The 20,863-nt window shown below is 40.3% G+C and overlaps 2 protein-coding genes across 2 annotated transcripts; both read right to left on the bottom strand.

The window, feature by feature from the left end:
- Window positions 1–4,273: 4,273 nt before the first annotated feature.
- Window positions 4,274–13,615, bottom strand: slc17a9 (solute carrier family 17 member 9). The gene is made up of 13 exons (XM_022739256.1): window positions 13,147–13,615; window positions 12,370–12,567; window positions 11,848–11,987; window positions 10,569–10,668; window positions 10,141–10,271; window positions 9,910–10,006; window positions 8,910–9,006; window positions 8,199–8,286; window positions 8,065–8,099; window positions 7,773–7,888; window positions 6,520–6,575; window positions 6,325–6,354; window positions 4,274–5,936 (listed from the first exon to the last, which is right to left on the bottom strand). Exons 1-13 carry the CDS (start codon window positions 13,278–13,280, stop codon window positions 5,758–5,760), a joined length of 1,401 nt encoding a protein of 466 aa, XP_022594977.1. The 5' UTR covers window positions 13,281–13,615; the 3' UTR covers window positions 4,274–5,757.
- A 2,955-nt stretch (window positions 13,616–16,570) lies between these two features.
- On the bottom strand, window positions 16,571–19,780 carry LOC111217355 (glucose-induced degradation protein 8 homolog). Its single transcript, XM_022739181.1, has 5 exons — window positions 19,707–19,780; window positions 19,232–19,361; window positions 18,919–19,115; window positions 18,623–18,820; window positions 16,571–17,664 (listed from the first exon to the last, which is right to left on the bottom strand). The coding sequence occupies exons 2-5, from the start codon at window positions 19,347–19,349 to the stop codon at window positions 17,491–17,493; spliced, it is 687 nt and encodes a 228-aa protein (XP_022594902.1). The 5' UTR covers window positions 19,350–19,361; window positions 19,707–19,780; the 3' UTR covers window positions 16,571–17,490.
- Window positions 19,781–20,863: the final 1,083 nt, after the last annotated feature.

Here is a 20,863-nt window from a genome sequence, read left to right as displayed (position 1 = left end):
TGACTCCAGCAAACATAATGGACATTTTTGACTATTTCCTCATATTTTGTACACTAGGCGATGAATCAGTTAACTGAAAAAAAACAACAGATTGTAATGAAAATCATCATCAATTGCACCACTAGATCTGCATATAGCAACTGAATTTGTTTTCATTGTTTTTTGTAACAAACAACTATTCATTCCTGAACTGATATTTCACCTGATCTATCCTCATTGCAAAGTTTACACTTTATGCATAACCAATCATAGTGGATTCAAAATCAGAGCCAGGGATGGAAGTGTTGTATTCAGTTTTGCATGTATCTCCATGTCACATGATCCACTAAGAATCTCAGCTGAATCTGTCAGTCAATTAATCAATTAGTTGATCAACTGAAAATTTATCTGCAACTGTTTTGATTATTTTTAAGCAAAGCTGATGAACATTTTGTGGCTCCAGCTGCTCAGTTTTGAAGAAGTGCCACTTTTCTTTGTCGTATGTGAAGTAAGAGAAGTAAATCGACTATATTTGGGCTGTGGTTGGACAAATTTGAGTGTCACTATTTTCTCACATTCAACTAAATTATTAATCAAGCAAATAATGAGCAGATTGAGCAATAACAAATCAGTTGCAGCCCCAGCAAAAATATTTCAGTGGAATAACATAATTCTTAGACTGGTATGTTTATCAAGACTACAGATAATATAGTAGAGTTCACATTTAACAAAAATACTTGAAATGGTTATGGATGAATTGGAAAGATTTGCCATATGAGAGTATTTCATTTGTTCTCTTCTTGTCTTAAAACAAAGCATCTGACGCTCACTGCCAAAGGCACAGCACCATATTGTTTTCTAAAATTATATTTCTAAACATTTGTTCTGTTATTTGTCTCCGTTTCTGACTAAGGACCTGTGAACTCCAAAACCATTCATTTGGCAAAACAAGAAGGAAAGAAAAAAATTTGTTCTCTTCCTCTGACTGCAGGGGAGAGTTGGTTCTGCAGAGATGGAGTGCGTTTGTGTTTTTGTGTTTCTGGCTTATATAATAACCAATGTTAGAGGCTAAAAACAGCATGAGCTACCCTTCTCCTGGTGTGGCTCTGAAAACGGAAGGCATTGTTAAGAAGGATTCAAACTGAACATACCTATATGTTCAGCGAGCTGCAATGTTAGCTTCACTTAAAAACAGCCATTGTTGGATATGACTTTGTTCTCCACAGACTTTCTATTGCTGCCGGGCCCGAAATAAGATTAAGAAGAACAAATGGCATGTGTGTGTACCCACACATACACACACACACAAACCAACACTGTCCTCATCTGGCCAGTGGGTTGAGCATGGTTGAATGTTATTATTGCGCAGGTGTGGGTCTTGTCCCTCAGGGTTCCATTAAAATGATGCCCCTCTCAATGGCAGCTCCATTTGCTCTTTAGATTTAACACAGGCCATATGTCTAGCAGGAGGCAAACAGCTGATAGGGTTTAATTGACAGAAATCAACATATTTGGTTGTGTGTGTATGTGTGTGTTGGTGTGCTAATGGTCGATGTGCTTTGGCATCAGGGGATCCCTTTAAAGGGTCAATTATGTATCAGAACAGAGTTGGGAATGAAAAGAAAAGAAAAAAGAAGGAGGGCAGCAGAGAAGAGACACAAAGGCTGACAGACAGTGATGTTCGTAGCAAGGAAAGAAGAGGAAATAATAATGGAAACACAGAAAACTGTCGCCAACTCAAAGCACAGTTTAGCATTGCAGGACATAACCCCGCACATCAGTGAGTGAATATATTTCCTTTATTTTGGGGCTGACATTCTTGTCCATTCCAGGAACACTGCTGTGTACAGAGTGTTAGCTTCATGTTTCATCTAGCTTCACAGAGATGCTGCGTCTGACTGCAGTCAAATCATGTAAAATTACCTCTGTCACAGAGCTGATTTAGACTCAGGAGGGGACCCAAAACATATGAGAATGTATCCACTGCCGGGCCCTCAAACTCAATCAAACCAGGCAAGACGCTGAAGTAATGAGATTTGACGTAGCAAACCATTTTATGCTCATTTAACAGAAATATTTCTTGGATACATTTGGAGAACTAGAAGAATGGTTGAAAGTAGTTCTAAGTCATAAGGGATAGCCCAACATTAGGCTAACAGGCGCAACGCAATTAGCACATAAAACCTGTCAATGGCCCTCAATATCACAGCCCTCCAAGGAGTGGCAGACTTATAAAGCCTCCTGATCTATTACTACAAAGTGATTAATCCTCCCCACACAATGACCAGTCTTAAACTGGGCCTCTATATTATTAGGTAGCCCTATATGGCACTTTAGCTTTGCACTAATTAGCATTCAGATCAGGGAGCGGAGAGACAGCCCCTCCACCACAGAGGAAGGACACAGGATGAGATGGCGACACAGTGAAATGTCATTAACTTGATGTTAATTACTAATTAATGGGGCTATTTCATTTACATGTATCTCTGGCTCTCTGATGGGGCCTGCCTTTACTGGGTTACCCTTACCAACCGACAAGTTGGGGGAGGGTTTATCTCCCCGCTCCCCTACACTCCCCTTACAGTGTTTCATCTCTGCTAATTAAATAGTGGGCCACTCATCATGATTATGTCTGCTTTTACAACACCATTTTTTGACAGTGAGAGCACTCCAGTAAGCGACTGACCACTTCTTTAGCACTGTGGCTGTTTTTGTATGAACTGTGCATTAAGAGCCAAACTCCCTGCCAACTCCACTCCACTCCACTGACTTCTATCTGACTTGTTACTTTCACTCACTTGTGACCCCTCCCTTTCTTTTCATTGCCACGCGGCAGCCACAAGCCACCCGTCTCCATGGCAACCTGAGCCGTTCGGTCCCATGAGAAAGAGTGGGTTGGGTTGACTAGCGTCTGGCCATTCACACGTGGGCAGTGCCAGCTAGCCAACATGGCACGCAGCATCCTGCCATATGGTGCCATCGCATACGTCCTGCTGGCCCGGACTCGGGATCTGGGCCTGTAGTGAGCCGATAGTGTGAACAGGACAGACCTGCACTAGAACCTGCTCAACAGCTGATCCACACACAGAATTGGCTATTGATGTACAGATAAATGGTTTTCAGCTTTGTGGTGGAAAACCCCTTTTTCATTCTGGTGTGTAGTGCATGTAGGTGTGTGAAAATGTTAGTGGAATTATGGGTAATATTTACTGTAAGTTGGAAGTCATCTCAATGAAAACTTCAAAAGAGATCTTAAGAGAAGGCCTCCAGTCTACAGACAGAAAATGTGAGTGAAGTGTTTGGAGGCTTGATGGCGCCATGTGCGCTCCTCATCACTGATACTGTGCTGCCTCTCTGTGGCACTACAGCGAAAATACATGCAGACAATGCAGCAGACCGAAAAACACTCATCAATGCTGACAAAATATATTTTTATTCAAAGTTTATATATGATTTTAAATCAACAACATATCTTAAAAGCATTAGAATACTGCATTTTCTTGCAATAATGTTTTTCTCTTTATCATACATATCTTACACATTATTAAAAACTAATTGCCAGAAGGCTTTCAGGAACCTACAGTGAGATATGTTGGTGAACAGAACTCCAGCGAATTATCATGTAAATGTTTACGTTTTACAGGACATCAACACAGTAACTGAGAAAAAGGGACTAGCGATGAACGTAGCTGTAAATAATGCACATCTGCTAAGGCGGGTTAAACATCTGAGGAATGTGTGGCATTGGTTTCCAAAAAAATAAATAAATAAAAATGTTGAAGGCTGATTATTTTTGTAAAGCATTCTTATGTAAATAGATTTAATTGTGTATCTGAAAGATCCAGGCATACACTTTGTGTACAATCACTATAAAACATAGTGTATGTACAAATTCAAAAATGACATGGATATCAGATTTCATTTGTGTAACCACTGACCATGACACTGTAAGAAACATAACAGGCATTTCAGAAATTAGACAAAATGTTCAGCCAAAAGATACACTTCCAAGTGCATTTAGAAAACATCCAAGAAAACATGAGCCTATGTGCCTTTGTATGTAAATAACAATGACAAGTGACACAAAAGCAACTCCTGCAAAACAAGGCAAATATTAGCAATGTGCAATGATCAATGACACTGTGTGACCACAATGAACACATCTTGCAGTTCTCTCATTGCTTTAAATTAGGCACAAAAATAATAAATGCATAGATTTAAAAAGGTACACATGTCAAGTAAGCATCTCAATTGGACGTGAAATGTAAAACAGAAATGCTACAGAAAACAACATTCAGTCAGAACTGTGCAGCTAACTTTCTGTTGCTACAGACTTTGCAGTAAGATTACACCAAATCTTCTCCAGCTCTTCGACTGAACTGAACCCAAGACATGATTTGTAATCCTCTCACCTGCCCTGCAACATTCATTATGACAGTGTGTAACATGGAGACTATGGTTTTTAAAGTTGCCTTAATGAGATAGAGGGTGAAAACACTGTCTGACACCGGCATGACAAGTGAATGGGATTTCTCCTCTACTAACGAGCTCCTTCCCAAATACTGACATCACTTCCTGTCTAGATGCTAGGTAACAATGATGTTAAGTGTGATAATAAGGGTGGAAGTGAATATATGGACAAGTTTCTTTCCAACAATGTCTCCTTAGACTGAAAAGTGCAGGTCAGAAATGAAGAAAAGGTGAGGACAACTATTGGCTTTTCCATACTGCATCAGATTTTGATAACTAACTGATTTTCTATCATCTTACCTGATATGTTACTTTTTCTATTATCTAACCGAATATATTTTTTCTCTCAAAAACATTTTTGAAATGGACAAAAGAAATCAATAAGCCATATAAATATATAAGTTCACAAAATAATTAGGTGAGGTATTTCTATTACATGCAATCACATAGAAATAAAATAAAAATAATTAATAACCTTTGGTCTCCTGACTCCAAAGATATTCTTCAGGACAACAATCAGGGAGAATGTACTCATTCAAAACCGTGTTGCAATAAAGCATGACCCACTCCGAACTGTAAAGATAAGATGAGCTTGTAACCATGGGGATGGGGACCGTAGAAGGTAAATCGTACAGGACATTAGAGTGCCTGCCAAGTAATTAGTGGCTGGGTAATGAGGTGTCACTCAGACAGTTCTCTTAGAGATGGGTGAGTAGGGCATAGTAATAAAAGACTCTAAAGGACTCTCCCTGCGTCAAAAACACCGCCTCCCCCATTCCCGCAGGGTAAGAACCCACCACCTTGGTCTGTCACAGCTGTCAGAGAGCTCCTGAGACTAACACATCCATCATTCTCACAGCTCCTTCGGTACACACACAAAAAAGTGAGCTACTGCTTTTTCGGATAACCATCTCTGCGACGTAACGCATTCTGTAACAAGCGTAAACAGTAGCCAAGCAACTGTGTGACCACCATCCGCTGCACGAGCTGGGATCTGGAGGTAGTTTGGTCCTCCTCCCTGAACTCACACAGCATCCACCGACACAGCTGTGTTTTTGTAGGATTCAACTCGATAAGATTTTTCAGTGACATTGTGCAGACTCTGCTGTGTGCTTTTCAGTAACTGTTGCAGTTCTTCCCTCAACCAGACACGGATCCAATCAAAGTTTCCCCAATGTTATATGCAGGCTTTATCCAAGTGCTGCTCCTTTGGCCAGTTCTCCAACACGGATAATGTCCTAGCTGCTGGTTGCCCAAGGTCACCTCTTCCTTGGGAATAGCACTCTGGTCCGTCTGATGACTAATGATTTAAATGTGAATGTTGTGGTGGCGCACCTTGCTAGAATCAATGTCGACCCGGCGGGCCTCAGCGAAAGCCAGGAAGGTGCAGAGGCCCAGCAGGTTGACTGTGGTGATGAGGGCAAACACAGACGCCCACGAGCCTGTGGCCTCGATGAGATACCCCGAGAAATACACCATTAGGACCCCTGTACAGGAAGACACACATACACACACACAGTCACCATTAATAGCATATTACCACAAAAAGCAGCACACACTAGCTTCCATGTGGTAGTTCAGTTCGGTTTTCCACAGAGGAGGCGTCACAGTCCACTCCACGTCCCTCACAGGACCACTAACTGTCATCCTCTGTTCCCTGTATTATTCATCTGACACAAACTCAATCATGCTCCCTTGATGAAATATGCATCGCATACAGGAGCCATCATGACTGACAGGGGGAGCATCAGCTTAAAGTTTGAATTTAGGGACGTGAATTAATTATTTCACCTGATAGATTGCTAAAGGTAAAAACAATAATTTAGCAGCTGCTGGTGAAAGATTCATCACAGATGTTTGTTCTCAATGTCTCACCTGAGAAAGCACCGCATGTATTCATAACACCTGTAAAAGAAATGCAGATACACACATGTAAAATTGAAAACTTCATTAAAATTTCACAAGTGGTTTAAAAAAAATGATCAGTTAGGTCAGTGCTAAATGGTTTTATATTTATTCAATTTTAAGAAAAAGTTTTCAGTAATTTTGGAAACATTTCTTTAAACTTACCAAATAATGCTCCAGCACAGGAAGGAGCAAGATCTTGGACATTTACAGACACCCCACTGTAAAAGACATGTCATAAACCGCTTTATCTTATATGGCGATAAACTGACTGACTGCATTCTGAATTGCATCAACATGAACCCACTAATCAGCCGGAAAAATCACAGCCATAAAAAGATTAGAACCACATCAGGAGAGAAAATAAATGTCTGTGGCCAGGAAACCTATCATGGGCATCTTATATTCTGTTCCCAGCCTGCAATCATCGACTGTATCTACATTTGTCTTTGCACAAATTGTACAAGTTTGGAACCTGAAAAAAAAAAAAAGAATACTGTATATATGAATTTTCTTTCTGAGGAAGTAAGCTCATTACACTGAGCATCAGTTGGAGACATATTAAAAATATTATGACTAAATCTTAAACATAAGAAGTGTTTTTACAGCACTTATAGTATTAAACAAGTAACTAATAAATATATAATATCATAGCACTATTATATTGTAAAATGACAATATAAAGCAGTGACTAAGAGGAAATAAATATCAGGAATGTGACATGTACTGTATATCAATACAATATTAAAAATCCATATGGGAAAAAAAAGGAAGAAAATTTGAATATAAAATCATGGGCGATATTTACAAGAAAAAATGCATCAGATAAAAAAACACAGCAAACTGAAAGGTCCTGCAGTGTCAGAAGGTCCTGCAACACCACAAACTCATTACTTCCTCATACTTGTGGTCATGGGTTCACATTCTTTGGTTTTATCTACAAGTAGCACCACACCCACAAGTGTTTACCCAGCCTCACTTAGTATGCAATCCTGCACTTATTTTGGCATAAAGTGAAGGACATACACTCACAGTTGAAAGAAGTATTGAGTGTTTTTGGAAATTATTTAGCCATGTTGAGAGTTAAAGTACATATTAATGACCTGTTTTTTTTTTTTTTAGCAGGTATGATCCCTTCCAGGACAAATAAGGAATAACAAGGTCCTGCTTTTTGCAATTTTCCCGAAATGGTTGAAGCAAGGCTGCACGACACAAAGAAATTCAATGAGGCTGCTATGTAGTGCTGTCCGCATAGAGATGGAAATTAATGTAATGGTTTCAAATGGTATCACCAAGTGGAAGCATACAAAGCAGCAATACAAAACATAACATTGACAAACTGACTCTTGGGGAACACCAAAAAAGTTTTTTGTTTCAGGGCCAGAGATCGAGTGTGAGGACATTGTGGGTGCCAGTACCTGTGACTGAAGGTGGTGAGGCCCATGGTGGCAGACACAAATGCTACAGCCCAGGGGAAGGTGGTGTTGCCACACAGAAGAAGGGTAAACACACTGGACACACCCATGGAGAAAAACTAACAGAAGGATGAATGCACACAAAAACACATAAATCAAAATCTTACAGAATTCATTATGTACAAGAGTCAAGAGGACATTCATACACTGTGTATGAGTGGAAGAAAATCCACACAATGAGACTATACAGGTTTACATATACACAGAATAACAAGGCGAGTGTCAAATATTGTACCTGCATCAACTTCCTCACTGAGGCTGTATCAAAGCCTGAGGAGATCAAAAGAGAAATTAATAGGCAGTTATACAGTTATCAATAATAAACTACATTTACAAATGATTCTGATATCAGCTCCTTTGTTGCTGTACCTTGACTGATGAGGTGGTCAGACAGGCAGCCACTGAAGAGGGATGAGGGTATGGCCACAAACCAAGGAATGACATTGAACACCCAACCCTGGAAGGACAACACATTTTTTTTTTGTGTGGGTGAACTTGACCAGAAACTGCAGGGAACTTTGTGTGTTCTGTCATTTTGTTAGGTCGTTTTCATCATCACTTTTCATCTAGTGCCGCCAGCAGGACAAGATTTTTATTGATCCAGTGAAAAACCACATCTTCCGTATAGATTGGCACAATATTATCTACAGACATTCGTGGTTTACAAAAGATCTAGTCATAATGACTTTTCTTCTAGCGCCACCATCAGGTCAAAAATTGTATTTTTCCTGTGCTTTGGTTTATGACCAGCAAAACTAGAAACATTCCCATCAGCCTCAGCTGTATTTATAAGCAAATGTTATCATGCTAAACTAAGATGGTGAACCTGGTAAATGTTATAGTTGCTTAACATGGGCATATTAGCCGCTAGCTTTTGTGAGCAAGTTAGCATTCTGGTTACAAGCAGTTACCCCAGAGCATGGCGGTGCCTGTGTATAGCCTCACAGAGCAAAAGGAATGGCTGTACACTTAGTCTTGTTAAATAAAGGTGTACTCTTTCTTAATCTTAACCCTCATGGCTCCTACAATTCTAATGTAAAATATGGGATCAAGAGGAGGGAGAAAAGGTAGCGTGTTTACCTTCGCATCAGGAAAAGTGTCTTTAAAGAATGTTGGCAGCCACGACAAAAGAGTGAAGAAGGTGCTCGCTGTGCAAAGGTGTGTAACGATCACAGCACTGGTCAAGGAATGATGAGAGACAAACAGTCAAAATAAGTGTATTGCAAATACATTTACATTTACCGAAGGTTGTTTATTAACAAAGACAGCGTCCTATTTGTTTGAGCACCGTCTCGCTGATTTGACAGAAACTTGGTCCTGTACAGCTTGTTTGACATCTATTGTTCTCTTTTCTGAATCATATCTGTGTTAACGCAAGCAGCATGTGGTTGAAAGCATGAAGAGATTGGGAATATTAATCCCAAAGCCATCAAACTACCTTCTGATCTGTTACTCTCAAGGTGGATCAGACACATCAAATAAAACCACAGAGGTTCTTCCTGTCAGAAAATGGAGCATATCAGTTGTATTACAGTATATAAATATCTAAGCCATGGGGAGAGACTGGAAGGACATGGAAGAACTCAATACCAGAGACATTAACAGACAGCAGAGGCAACCAGAGACCCGCTGCTCTCCAATCTGGTACAAATAAAAGCTGGATCTGAGTCCACAGAAACAGCTGTATTACAGAAACTCACATACTAAATTATGATCCGTCAAGACTCAGATACGCTTTTGTACATTTCTACATTCTTCCTCTTAAATTATTCTGCTAAATTTCTAATTTTCTAGATCAGCCACTAACTCATATTTCCACAGTTAAAAAGCACAGGCGATAAAGTGGAATTTCAGAGTTTGGATGTAGCTCTAATACAGCCACAGGGTTATAATAGAACTTCCTGACTCGAGCTCTGCAAACTAGTTGCTCATTCATCTGAAAATGAGAATAAACAAGCAGCTATGCATATGGACGAAAGGGGGGTGCAAAATAAAAGCACACGCACACGCACACACACAGGGGCTTGCAAATGCACTCACACACCCACACGCCTGCACACTTGCTTTATCGTTATCTCACCAGACTGCAGGTTGTTTGAGGAGCCGCAACCAATGTCTCTTGGACAGTTTGGATTGGGGCCCACCACTTCCCAGGGACTCCAGGGTGATGATAGGCCCTGCAAAAACAGATGAGCGCAGGCACGTGGGCATACAAGAGGACACTGACTCCAATTAAACAAATAAGCAGTTACATGATAGGAGCATGCTGTGACACAGCAGATACTGTCAGCACGGTTAAACGGTCCCTTGCCTTCTCCTTTGAGTAGATACTTCCACATGCAGTAGGCCCACATGACCGAGAGGAGACCAGAGACATAGAAAACGCTCTCCCAGCCATACAGGTCCAACATGAGGGAGCCAGCCCCTCCTATCACCAGAGTGCTGAAAAAAAAAAAAGGGTCACAACAAGACATGAGAAGTCACACAAAAACACATCTTTTAACAGCATGTTTCAGCATAGGTAAGTGCTTGATTAGGGACATACATGGCATGATGTGAGCCTAAAAAATAAGTCTCAGTATAATAAAACTGTCAACATCTGGTTACAGCTATAAAATTAATATTTCTAATCGTTAAAAGGTATTAGAAGTGTTTGTGGGATCCCAACAGTGATATTGTAGCGAGAAACATTCGTCCCATTCCCACGATTGCCTGTTTATTACGTAACGCTTGACTCACCCCAGGTAGGAGCCACTACCCACGGTGCTCATGAGGAAGCCTCTCTCACTTTCCACCACCTTTTGAGAGCAGAGACTCGCGAGAGAAGGGTAATGAACTCCTAAGATCATGACAGAAAACACATTCAGACAATGTCCCAAACCGAGCGGCAGTGAGAGCAGGATTTTTAACCACCTCATCACACAAAACAAACATATGAATCTGAGGGGAAATGGAGTTTTTGCGCAATACAAATAACATGGCAGATTATTAAGCAGGTGCTGAATTAATTGTCATCCAGAAATAGCAGAACCTGTGTTTTTGTAACAAGAGCTTGCTTCCAAAAATAAAGACAAAGACACACCTAAATCAACCCCGCCTATGTAGACCATTCATCTGTGATCACAAGCAAGACAAACAAATGCCAAAGTAATGATGGTGAATGGCAACAATGCTGTAATTTATACTGCCACCAACAGAGGTCTATAAATGTCATATGGTTACTGAATAATTGCGATAAATGCATGGTCATCAGTTTCCTCTTTAGATAACATGCAAATTTAAAATGTTTTTCATTTTACAGTCCAAACAGTCTTGAGCAAAAGGCCTGAGACGCAACATAAAAACTAGGCTGCAGATCAAAGTGAGCAGAACCTGGTATTCCCTGCTGTGATCAAACTTGAAGTATGAAAAAGTTCAATAATTTGACAGTGTTTTCAATTTCAATTTGTTGTCTTTCCAGTGAATACAAGCAAAACACGTCAGTTTTTAGCTCTTGCAGGGCTTTAAAGAAAATGGGTTTCATGAGAGAATGTAAATCAAAGTATCAAATAAGAGACATTTAATCGTTAAAGATCAAGAAATGCGCTTAACTGACTAGGATTTTTATCATGCGTCTGTGCGCTTTCATGTTGTCTGCCTGTATCTAATTACCCAACACAGATAGTAAGATGTAGGATATAGAGCTGCGTAGGAAATGACATTGCAACCAAACTGTTTCTTGTGAATACGTGTTATAACAAGTTGTCGTGCTCCTTGTAAGTTTAAGACCATTTATTTTATTCATTTGATGGGTGACAAGTGTGATTTTTTGAAATCAATCAATCAATCTGACAGTTACTGGGAGCGAGGAACTAAGACCCATGGGAGAACTAAAACAGCAGACTTTTTGAATAAGTTGAATAATTTTGTCCTTCCAGACCTTGAAAAAGGTGTAGACCAATCTCTGGAAAGAGCAATTATATTTCATCACCGACCTAATCTGAAGTTGTGATCGATTCTGGCGCGCTACCCATCTCACCTTGTAACAGGCCCATGAGGAAGCGGGCCAGTGTCATGGAGAGGATTGGCTGGGAACAGAAGTGGGCCAGGATGGGGGTGAAGGCTGTCATCGACCCCCAGGCTGCCGCAGACAGCAGGAGGACCTTCTCACCTCCCACCCTGTAAACACAGAATACAGACAGAGTGCATTAGCTTTGAGAGGACACTTCACTTTGATATCTTGAGGACTTGTCATACTAGTGAAAGTACATAATCAGCTCTTTGTGGCAGTGTGTGCCTACAAGAGTTAACACAGAGAAAAAATGTATTCACTACTTTATCTGTCCAGAGTGAGCAAAAATAACTGGGCTGTTTTGCATCATTGCCAGTAATGTTTTCATGAAAATGACTCTTGATGAGCTGGAAGCTAAAACAGGTGCCAACTGAAAACCAGTGTCACTGTCAACATTCATAATCACAGCAGACATCTGTGCAGACAAAACAAAGAATTCCATGCCCTCAAACCGCTATTATCTCACAACACAACAAAAACTTTTCCCACCGGTCGCTGACGTAGCCTCCGAACACTTGGGTGAAGCAGTAGCCCCAGAAAAAGCTGCCGAGCACCATGCCAGACTCCCTCTTGGTCCAGCTGAACTGCTCTGCCATGCTGACGGCGCAGATGGGCATCGCCACACGGGCGCAGTAGAGGAGGCATGTCCCAAGCAGCAGCACCACCGTCCATACCCTCGCCACTGGCCTGCACAGGAGGAGGATGGATTGAGTTATTTGAGTTTGGTTGAACAAAGGCAACATGTGGGGACAAACTTTGGACTTCAAAAGTTGACAGGGGATTGCTTATGTAACTGGGGGGGGGGGTTACTTTGCTCAGTTTGGTTGCCCACCATTCAGTATTGGTTTAAATGGCAGTTTTACATCTTTAGTCTCTAATAGCAATAACATTTTATGATCATTTCTTTTTCATAAAGGAAGTGGGACTTACTTCCTTCTTTATAAAGCGTGTGGCCTATGTAGCAATGTAACTACATCTTAAGAGCATTGAACCATGAAACGCCATGGATGATACGTGTCATTTCACCCCCAGATACAGAGGCACTTCAGCTACAACCAGCCCCTGTCTCCGTATTGCTGAGGCAGGACCTTAAGGGTTATAGGGCAAAGAGTTACTTAGAAGTACCAATATTGATTTAGGTTCTTATTTGGGAGCCACCTGGGGAGATTTGTTAGGCTGCTGAGTTGCTAAGACATGTGTAAACACGACAAACTGTCAGCACTGTTGAATGTACACGTATCTTGTAGGGGTTAAAAAAGATATTACCTTGGCCAGTTGGTGTTGTGTTCAGCCCACTTCTTGTGACATCCAGGGGCTCCGATCTTATCAGACGGATGGTTTTCCTTGTGACAGACCAAATCTGGACTATAGTTCTTGCCATATTTTTGAATAACTGCCATTCAACGAGAGGTAACGGCAGCCTCCTTCCAACCGCTTCGGCTATTTACTTTCAATCTCTTCCCCCGCCGTCGATCAGTCAGTGAGAAAAGTAAACGTATAGAGAAAGACCAGCCTTCTTACAAAGTATTTGCACAATCATATCTCGGATTCACGTCATTTAAATCCATAACGTGAAGGACTGGACTAACAGGGACAACAGGCGACGGTTCGCGGAACTGAGCTAGAGGAGGGAGACTGTTTTTCCTGATGCCCTAGGAGGAGTAATCCACGTGTCAGTTTTTCTCCCCAGCCTCCTCCAGCCAGCCACGCAGTTCTTCTTCTGATCGGTAGGGTTCATCAGGAAGTGATTTAGTCTTTTTCAAACCAGTCTTAAGCTGCCTAGTCAGCCGTTTCAGCCATTACTGTATCACACAACACACCAGAGAGACACCTCTGGCTGCGCCCCCCACCCACCCCCACCCTTCTTTCCAATCATGACGGTGCAATACAGAAGATGTACCAGTGACTCGTCTATGGGAGCATCGTTAGAGCAGCAGGACGTGCTGTCCTTACTGACCTGCCCTTGCCGGATGAAGACGTGATAGTGCCCGTGCTGAGAAGAAGCTGCTGCTGCTGCTGCTGCTGCTGCTGCTGCTGGGAGCAGATATGCGCAGTGCCTACAAGGCTGTTTTTAATGGTCCGTCTGCCCCTGGCTGTTTGAGTTAGCAGGCAATCGTTACATAATACTCTGCATTCAACACAACTTTTAACAGCCCCCCCTTACAGTGTGTGGTGGTAGAAGAAGTACCCACGTCCTTAAGTTAAAGTAGCACCACAATGTAAAATCCTGCATTGTACAGTAGCAAGGGAAAGTAAGTGAACCCCCTGGAGTTACTTCCCTCCTAAAAAAATATGGTCAGACCTTTATCCAATTATGAACAAACGCAATCTATTTTAACTGATAGCAATGGCATTAACAATCAAACCTGGAGTCCAATCAATGAAACCAGATTGGAGGTGTGGGTTAGAGCAACTTTGATGTGTAAAAGAAATACTTAAACATTTTGAGTTTGCTATTCACAAGAAACATGCTGATGTGAACTATTCCTCCCAAAACAAGAGGTCTCAGAAGACTTATGATCAAGAATTGTTGATTTGCATAAAGCTGAAAGGGTTTAGATATTCATCAGTCCACAATCAGATGAACTGTCTATAAATGGAGACGATTTGGTTCTGTGACTATTCTCCCTTGAAGTGGGCCCCCAGCTAAGATGACTCCAAAAGCACAACGCAGAATGATCAGTAACGTGACAAAGAACGTCAGAGTAATTAAAACCTTATTGGAGCTGGTTAAAATCTCTGTTCACAAGTCTAACATTCGCAAAAAAATTAAAAAATATATCACATACATGCCTGAGGTTTGCCAAAGAGCAGTTTGACACTCTACAACACCACTGGGAGAATGTTTTATGGACTGATGAAACTAAAGTTGAATTGTCTGGGAAGAACATGCAGCACTAAAGGGAATGGCATACCAACATGAAAACATCATCCCAAAGCTGAAGTACAGTGGAGGGAGCATCAAGATTGGGGGCTTTGCTGTCTCTGAGCCTGGACAGCTTGCCATCATCGAGGAGAAAATGAATTGCCAAGTTTATCAAGGTATCTTACAGGATAATGTCAGGGTGGCTGTCCACCTGCTGGAGCTCAGTAGAATCTGGGTGAGGCAACAGGACAATGACCCTAAACATCAAAATATATCTACCACAGAATGACTTCAAACAAAGAAAATCCACCTGTTGACGTGGCCCAATTAGAGCCCAGAGAAAGACTGCGAAATGACCTGAAAGCTGAGCCGCTCACACCAGACATCCTAAGAATATGGCTGAGCTGAAGCACTTCTGTATGATGGATGGTTCAAAATTCCTCCTGAACACTGTGCAGGTCTGATCCGCAGCTACAGAAAACACTAGTTTGAGGTTATTGGTGCCAAAGGAGGTTTGACCAGTTGTTAAATCCAGGGGGTTCACTTACTCTTTCCACTAGCACCATGAATGTTTAATGGCTGTGTTTACTCAAGATACAAAAGAGTATAATTTATTATGTAATATTAGCGTAGGGACACTATGTCTATATTTGTGACTTAGACGGAGATCAGATGAAATTTTATGACCAATATTTTCAGAAAACCAGGTCATTCCAAAGGGTTCTCATACTTTTTCTTGTCACAATATAAGTAATAAATGTAATAATAAGGGCATAGTCATGCTGATTGTAGTTGGTTTGTGCCTCATTCTATTGGTTTTGTATTTCCTTGTGGTCATTTTGTGACTTTTAACTGAGATCTATGACTTTCAAACAAGAAATCTTTCCATTCATAGAAAACCTGCCTGCACACTGACAAAAAAGTGAAAGGGACCAAAGCTGCATGATGAATGCACAAACAAACATTCTGTTACACAGGTTTAGTGTGTGTGCAGATGGAATGAAGATGTTGATGAAGAAGTGAAGAGCATATTGTACACTTGTGGTCAGGCCACAGAAAAGCAAGCATGTGGGGTCTTCAAGTATAGCTTATGATGATGCCATGACAATATTATGGTGTAGTGCAAGTGAAATGTTTGTGGCTGCAGGAGTCAATACTTTACAAACCATTCTAAGAAATTTCATTTATTTTCCAGCTTAGTGACTCTGAAAATAAAATCACTCTGGCTTATCAAACATGAGGTTTAGTACTACATACCACCAATCCCAGCTGTGGAGGCACTAGGACAGTTGATTTATACTACATTAAAACCATGTTGTTTTATGGTGCTTTTGTAATTAATATATTCTATGTCTTTTATCTGGAATCCTGAGTTTGTAATGAAGTGTGATTGATTGATTGATTGTCACTAGTTCCTTTACATGAAAAACAGTTGATAACCTTACAAAATATAATGCAGTTACAGTGGAAATATCCAACAGTATGAGAAGTCCTTTAAACTAGCTCCACCTACACCAGTTACTACAGTAAAATACTACCTACACATTAATGCATCAGTGATGTTTTTGTTTGTTTGTTTAGTGAGATCACAGTGACCTTGACCTTAGCCCACCAAAATTGAATCAGTTCACCTTTGAGTCCAAGTGAATGTTTGTGCCAAATCTGAAATTCCCTCAAGGTGTTATTGAGATATTGCGTTCATGAGAATATGACTTCAAAATTGTACGTAAGTGCATGTACTTAATTTCAGGGTTACTTAATGGACTGACTTTGAAATTTGCAGAATTAAAAACACATCAAGCTTTGAAGTCCTTTATGACTTGCCCAGTTTAAAAATTCACTTTTATTGCAAAATAATATACCAGCAAAAAAAAAAAAGCACATCAAATTTTGCAAAAGAGCTACTTATTCCATACATGTAAATAATCCATCTGTAAAAGTATCTCCATGTCTGTGGACATAGATTTATCCATTCACATCTTTTAATATGATCTGTGATATTTTATAACAATATGAAACTGCGGCTGCCTTTAAGCTTGCACAGTCACTGAACGCTGCAAAGTCTATAGCACTCCCGGAATCTTGTCTTGTCTTACCTGTTCATTGCTACCGTGATGTATAGTTGAAAGTTAATTCTTGTCTTTGTTATTGTTGAATCTTTTTGTAATGTTTTAAACAATAATGCAATATGATTCCAAAGTTGAATTTAACTTTCAAAGTCACAGTATTCTCAAATATCCCAAGTATATTGTTTTGGCTATTGCCGTTACATAGAGTACTAGCTAAGAGGCTACTAGCTGAAATGTGTATGTTTTGTAAGGAAAAAGTATGTTCATTTGAGGCAGTGCACACTCAGCCAACCATTTTCCCTGAACATCAAACCCCTTCTAAGTGGTCAGACAGAAAGTGACAGCCTAATTTAGGCTTTATTCACTTCCTCCTATGCCAACAACTTTCCCTGCCAACAGACAGAAAAACTAGTGTAACTGAAAATACTAATTTTACATAAACAAATATGTAAATTATAATACCAAGTAAAATAATGGTATGCGTGTTATTTTAGTGTGAGGTCATTTTAAGATGCCATCAATCCAGTTTGCACATTCTACTTTACTGAAGTATCAAAAAGCAACCCTTACAAAAAGAAAAGGTTGTACTCTACATGAGTCAGTTTGTTGGGGTATAAATAGATAAAGGAAATGTGTCCATTTTATAATGCTGTGTTATGTTTTCACTGTGGGTCCTTATTTTGGGTCTTCGATGGTTCCTTTGCTGAGGTCTGTCATTTTGGGATACTTCACTTTCTTTTGGTCAAGTTCATTTTGAGCCCACAGCAGTAGTTTCAGGAGCTTGGCCAGCTTGGGTGTTGACTCTCTGTTTTCATAATCTAGCACACACTGATTCACTTCACTCCACACCTGAAAGACAGAGGCACATACATGTTATTGCTTTGAATACTTTCACTATTGTGAACTTCACTACAGTGGATCATAGTTAATATGTTGCACTTTCATTAGGTTGTGGGACTCACAAGAGATAGTTTTAAGATAAAATTACCACCTCGTGGTTACATGCCTCTGCTAACCAGTCCAGTTGCTCTTTGTTTTCCAGTTGCATGCATGTTCCTGATATATTGTGATCACAAGAACATGAGTCCACTGTGACCTCAACTTTTGACTATCAAAATATAATCAGTTCATCATTCACATCCAAATTTGAAGAAATTCCCTTAAGACATTAGTGGTTTCGTGTTCAGGAGAATGGGACGTACAGACACACAACCCAGAAACATAATGTTTCTGGCCACGACTGTAGCCAGCACAGAGGGATAAAAAGGAGCAGGCTGAGACATCCTGACCTTTGGTCCCCTATATGGGTCACGAACAGTTGATACTACAATTCCCATAATTCAACACAATAACGTCATTCATCTAATCCTTCCGGTTTGGTAAATGCCCACATCGTTCATCGTACTCCAAATCCAAAATTTGTAACACAACCCTTCTGTCCAAAATTGAAAATCTCAAGCCCAATCCGAGATAACCCTGTTGACATCATCAGTGTTATTTTCTCAGACTATAAAAGCTCCCTTTAGAATTATAGAAAATTAGAAACAGCTGTTTTCATAGGATGAGTATTGCTCCTTCTGACAACAAAATAAATCAGGGAATTCATATGTAATTGATTTGATAATTAAGAAAATTAAAATCACATGAAAAATGTTGACGTGGTTGAAAAACCATCCTAAAACTACAGCATAATTTTTAAGTAATCTATTCCAAGTGAGATGTGAATATATAAAGCATATTAGTGAAAAAGAAGGGCGAAGTTCAAGACAAAAGTAGTAGGGATTTTAATAATACACTTTGACTCTACCTTTTGTCTCTGCATCATATTGAGCAGATCTCCGAAAGGTGACTCCTCGGGGTTGTCAAATGCCAGCAGGGCCAGAGTCCTCTCCATCTCGGTCAGACATTCACGGCTCTCCTCCCCCTGCTCTGCTAACTGAGACTGGGCAAATTCCAGGGCAGCTTCAGTCTCCCTCAAACGAATCAGCTCGATCAGATGCTGCTGCTGCAAACACACACATACAGAACAAAAGTAAGACGTACAGTACAATTGACATTTCCAAAAGTACAAAGCCGAGGTGTCTGCACTGTGTTTTACTTTACCTGTAGGTGAAAGTAGAGGTAACGGTTGGTATCCAGCAGTTCTGGGTGCAGACTGTTGATCAGTGCAATGGCATCCTGGATCTGTCCCTTCAGGATCATCTCTCTGATTTTAATTCTTTCATCTAGGGAATCCAAATCCACACTTGGTTCTATTCCAGACTCCATCCTGAACTTCTCCGCTGCCTCCTTGAAGCCCTCTATTGAACAAAAACCGTGATGAAATCCTGCGCATTCCACATTCAAATACCACGCTCAAATTATCTTTATACACAACTTAGAGCGAACTTTACGTAATAAAAAAAAGATCCTTCACCTGTCACCAAGTAGTTCATAATGAGCCTGTTCATATCAGCCCTCTGAATGTGGACATTGTTGAGTTTATCCATCCACTCTTCCCTTGTTATATCCTCCGGCTTCTCTGCATAACTCATTATGATAATATCCTAAAGGAGTAGAGAATGGTTATCTTGTCAGTTAACAAAATTACATTTTAAACTCACGGTAAGAACAATTATATAACGTTATAACTGTTTCGGCAATTTGTTATTCAATTTGACAGCAACACGGCACCGGAAATCCTAAGTCACAACATTTGGGGCCTTCGATGAAAAACACAACATTGAAGCCTGAATTTCGTCAACACGAATGAAAACAAAGACAACTTCCGCCTTTCTATGCATTTATATCGAACACAAACATCCGGAACGAGTGCTGTTCTATTTTATTGTCTTCTGTAGGTATGCATCTACAACGCCAATCAAATATAATGGTTACTTTATTCACAATACCTGAAAATTTTGTTGCTACTTCCCAGCAGTAGCTAGCTAGCTAGCGGAGGGGAGCCTCTTTTGCTTCTTCTTCTTCTTCTTCCTCTGCGCATTTCCGGGACCGTAAACTACATGCTATGTGCACACCACTGCCCCCTACAGTAAGACAATTGTGTGACTATTTGAGATCTGGCAATTTTTTTCTACTTGTATATTCCTTTTATGTTATTTTGGTGTGTCAACATTTTAAACCTGTTGGTATTTTTCCTTTCAACAATAACTATTTTTTTTATTATTGTCTATATGTAATTGATGTTTTTAATGTACCCTGTGGATAAACTGAAAACATCTTTCTTTGACGGTATGATTGTGTTTTGAACAGGAATCCTTACTTGAACTGTACAGCACTGAGTTTGTCATTGTACTTACTTACTTAAAATGATACAATATTAATAATATTGTATAAAAAATGAATGCAGACAGACAATAGAAATAGACAACAGAAGCTTGCAGCAATAGGTATGACATGACAAACCCCGCCTCCCTTCTGTGGCTACCCTGTTTACTGTTTCTATGGTAACGATGTTGTTAACTTCAGTCTCAGGAGTCTTTTCAGAGGTTAAACCGAATAAACTGACATCCACTGTTAATTATCAAACTAAACCGAGCAGATATTGAATGAGCGAACAGGTAAAACGATAGGTACCCTGTTGTTATCCACTGCAAATAACTTTTGAGATTATTACCACAGTTTGTTCGGGTCAAATGTTACCAACTGAAAATTAGCCTAGCGTTACCTTGGTTAACTTACAACAGCTGTAGTTTAGCTGTAATTTAACTTTTTTTTCGTTTCTGGTTCTTTTCAGGTGCTTTTTGCCAGACATGGCTTCCTCCCCCGGAGTTTTCAAAATTATGTCACAGTTTCCAGTCCTTCCCCCCATTGAAGGCACGCAGCAGCAGCAGCAGCAGCAGCGGGGAGAGGTTGAGCAGATCGCAGCAGCAAAGGTGGAGATAGCGGAGAGGATATCGGCTCAAAAGAAGCTGCTGAGGCACAGAAGGAGTAAAGTGCAACAAGAGAAACTACATGTGATATTGTATGTTTTTTGTCAGTACCTCATTGATAGCCAGGATTATGGTAGAATAATCCCACCAGCTAATTTAGACAGTTTGTCATTATG

This window comes from Seriola dumerili, unplaced genomic scaffold (genome assembly GCF_002260705.1).
Source record: "Seriola dumerili isolate Sdu_G_001 unplaced genomic scaffold, Sdu_1.0 BDQW01000043.1, whole genome shotgun sequence".
NCBI lineage: Eukaryota > Metazoa > Chordata > Actinopteri > Carangiformes > Carangidae > Seriola > Seriola dumerili.
This window is presented reverse-complemented; position numbering and strand designations above follow the sequence as displayed.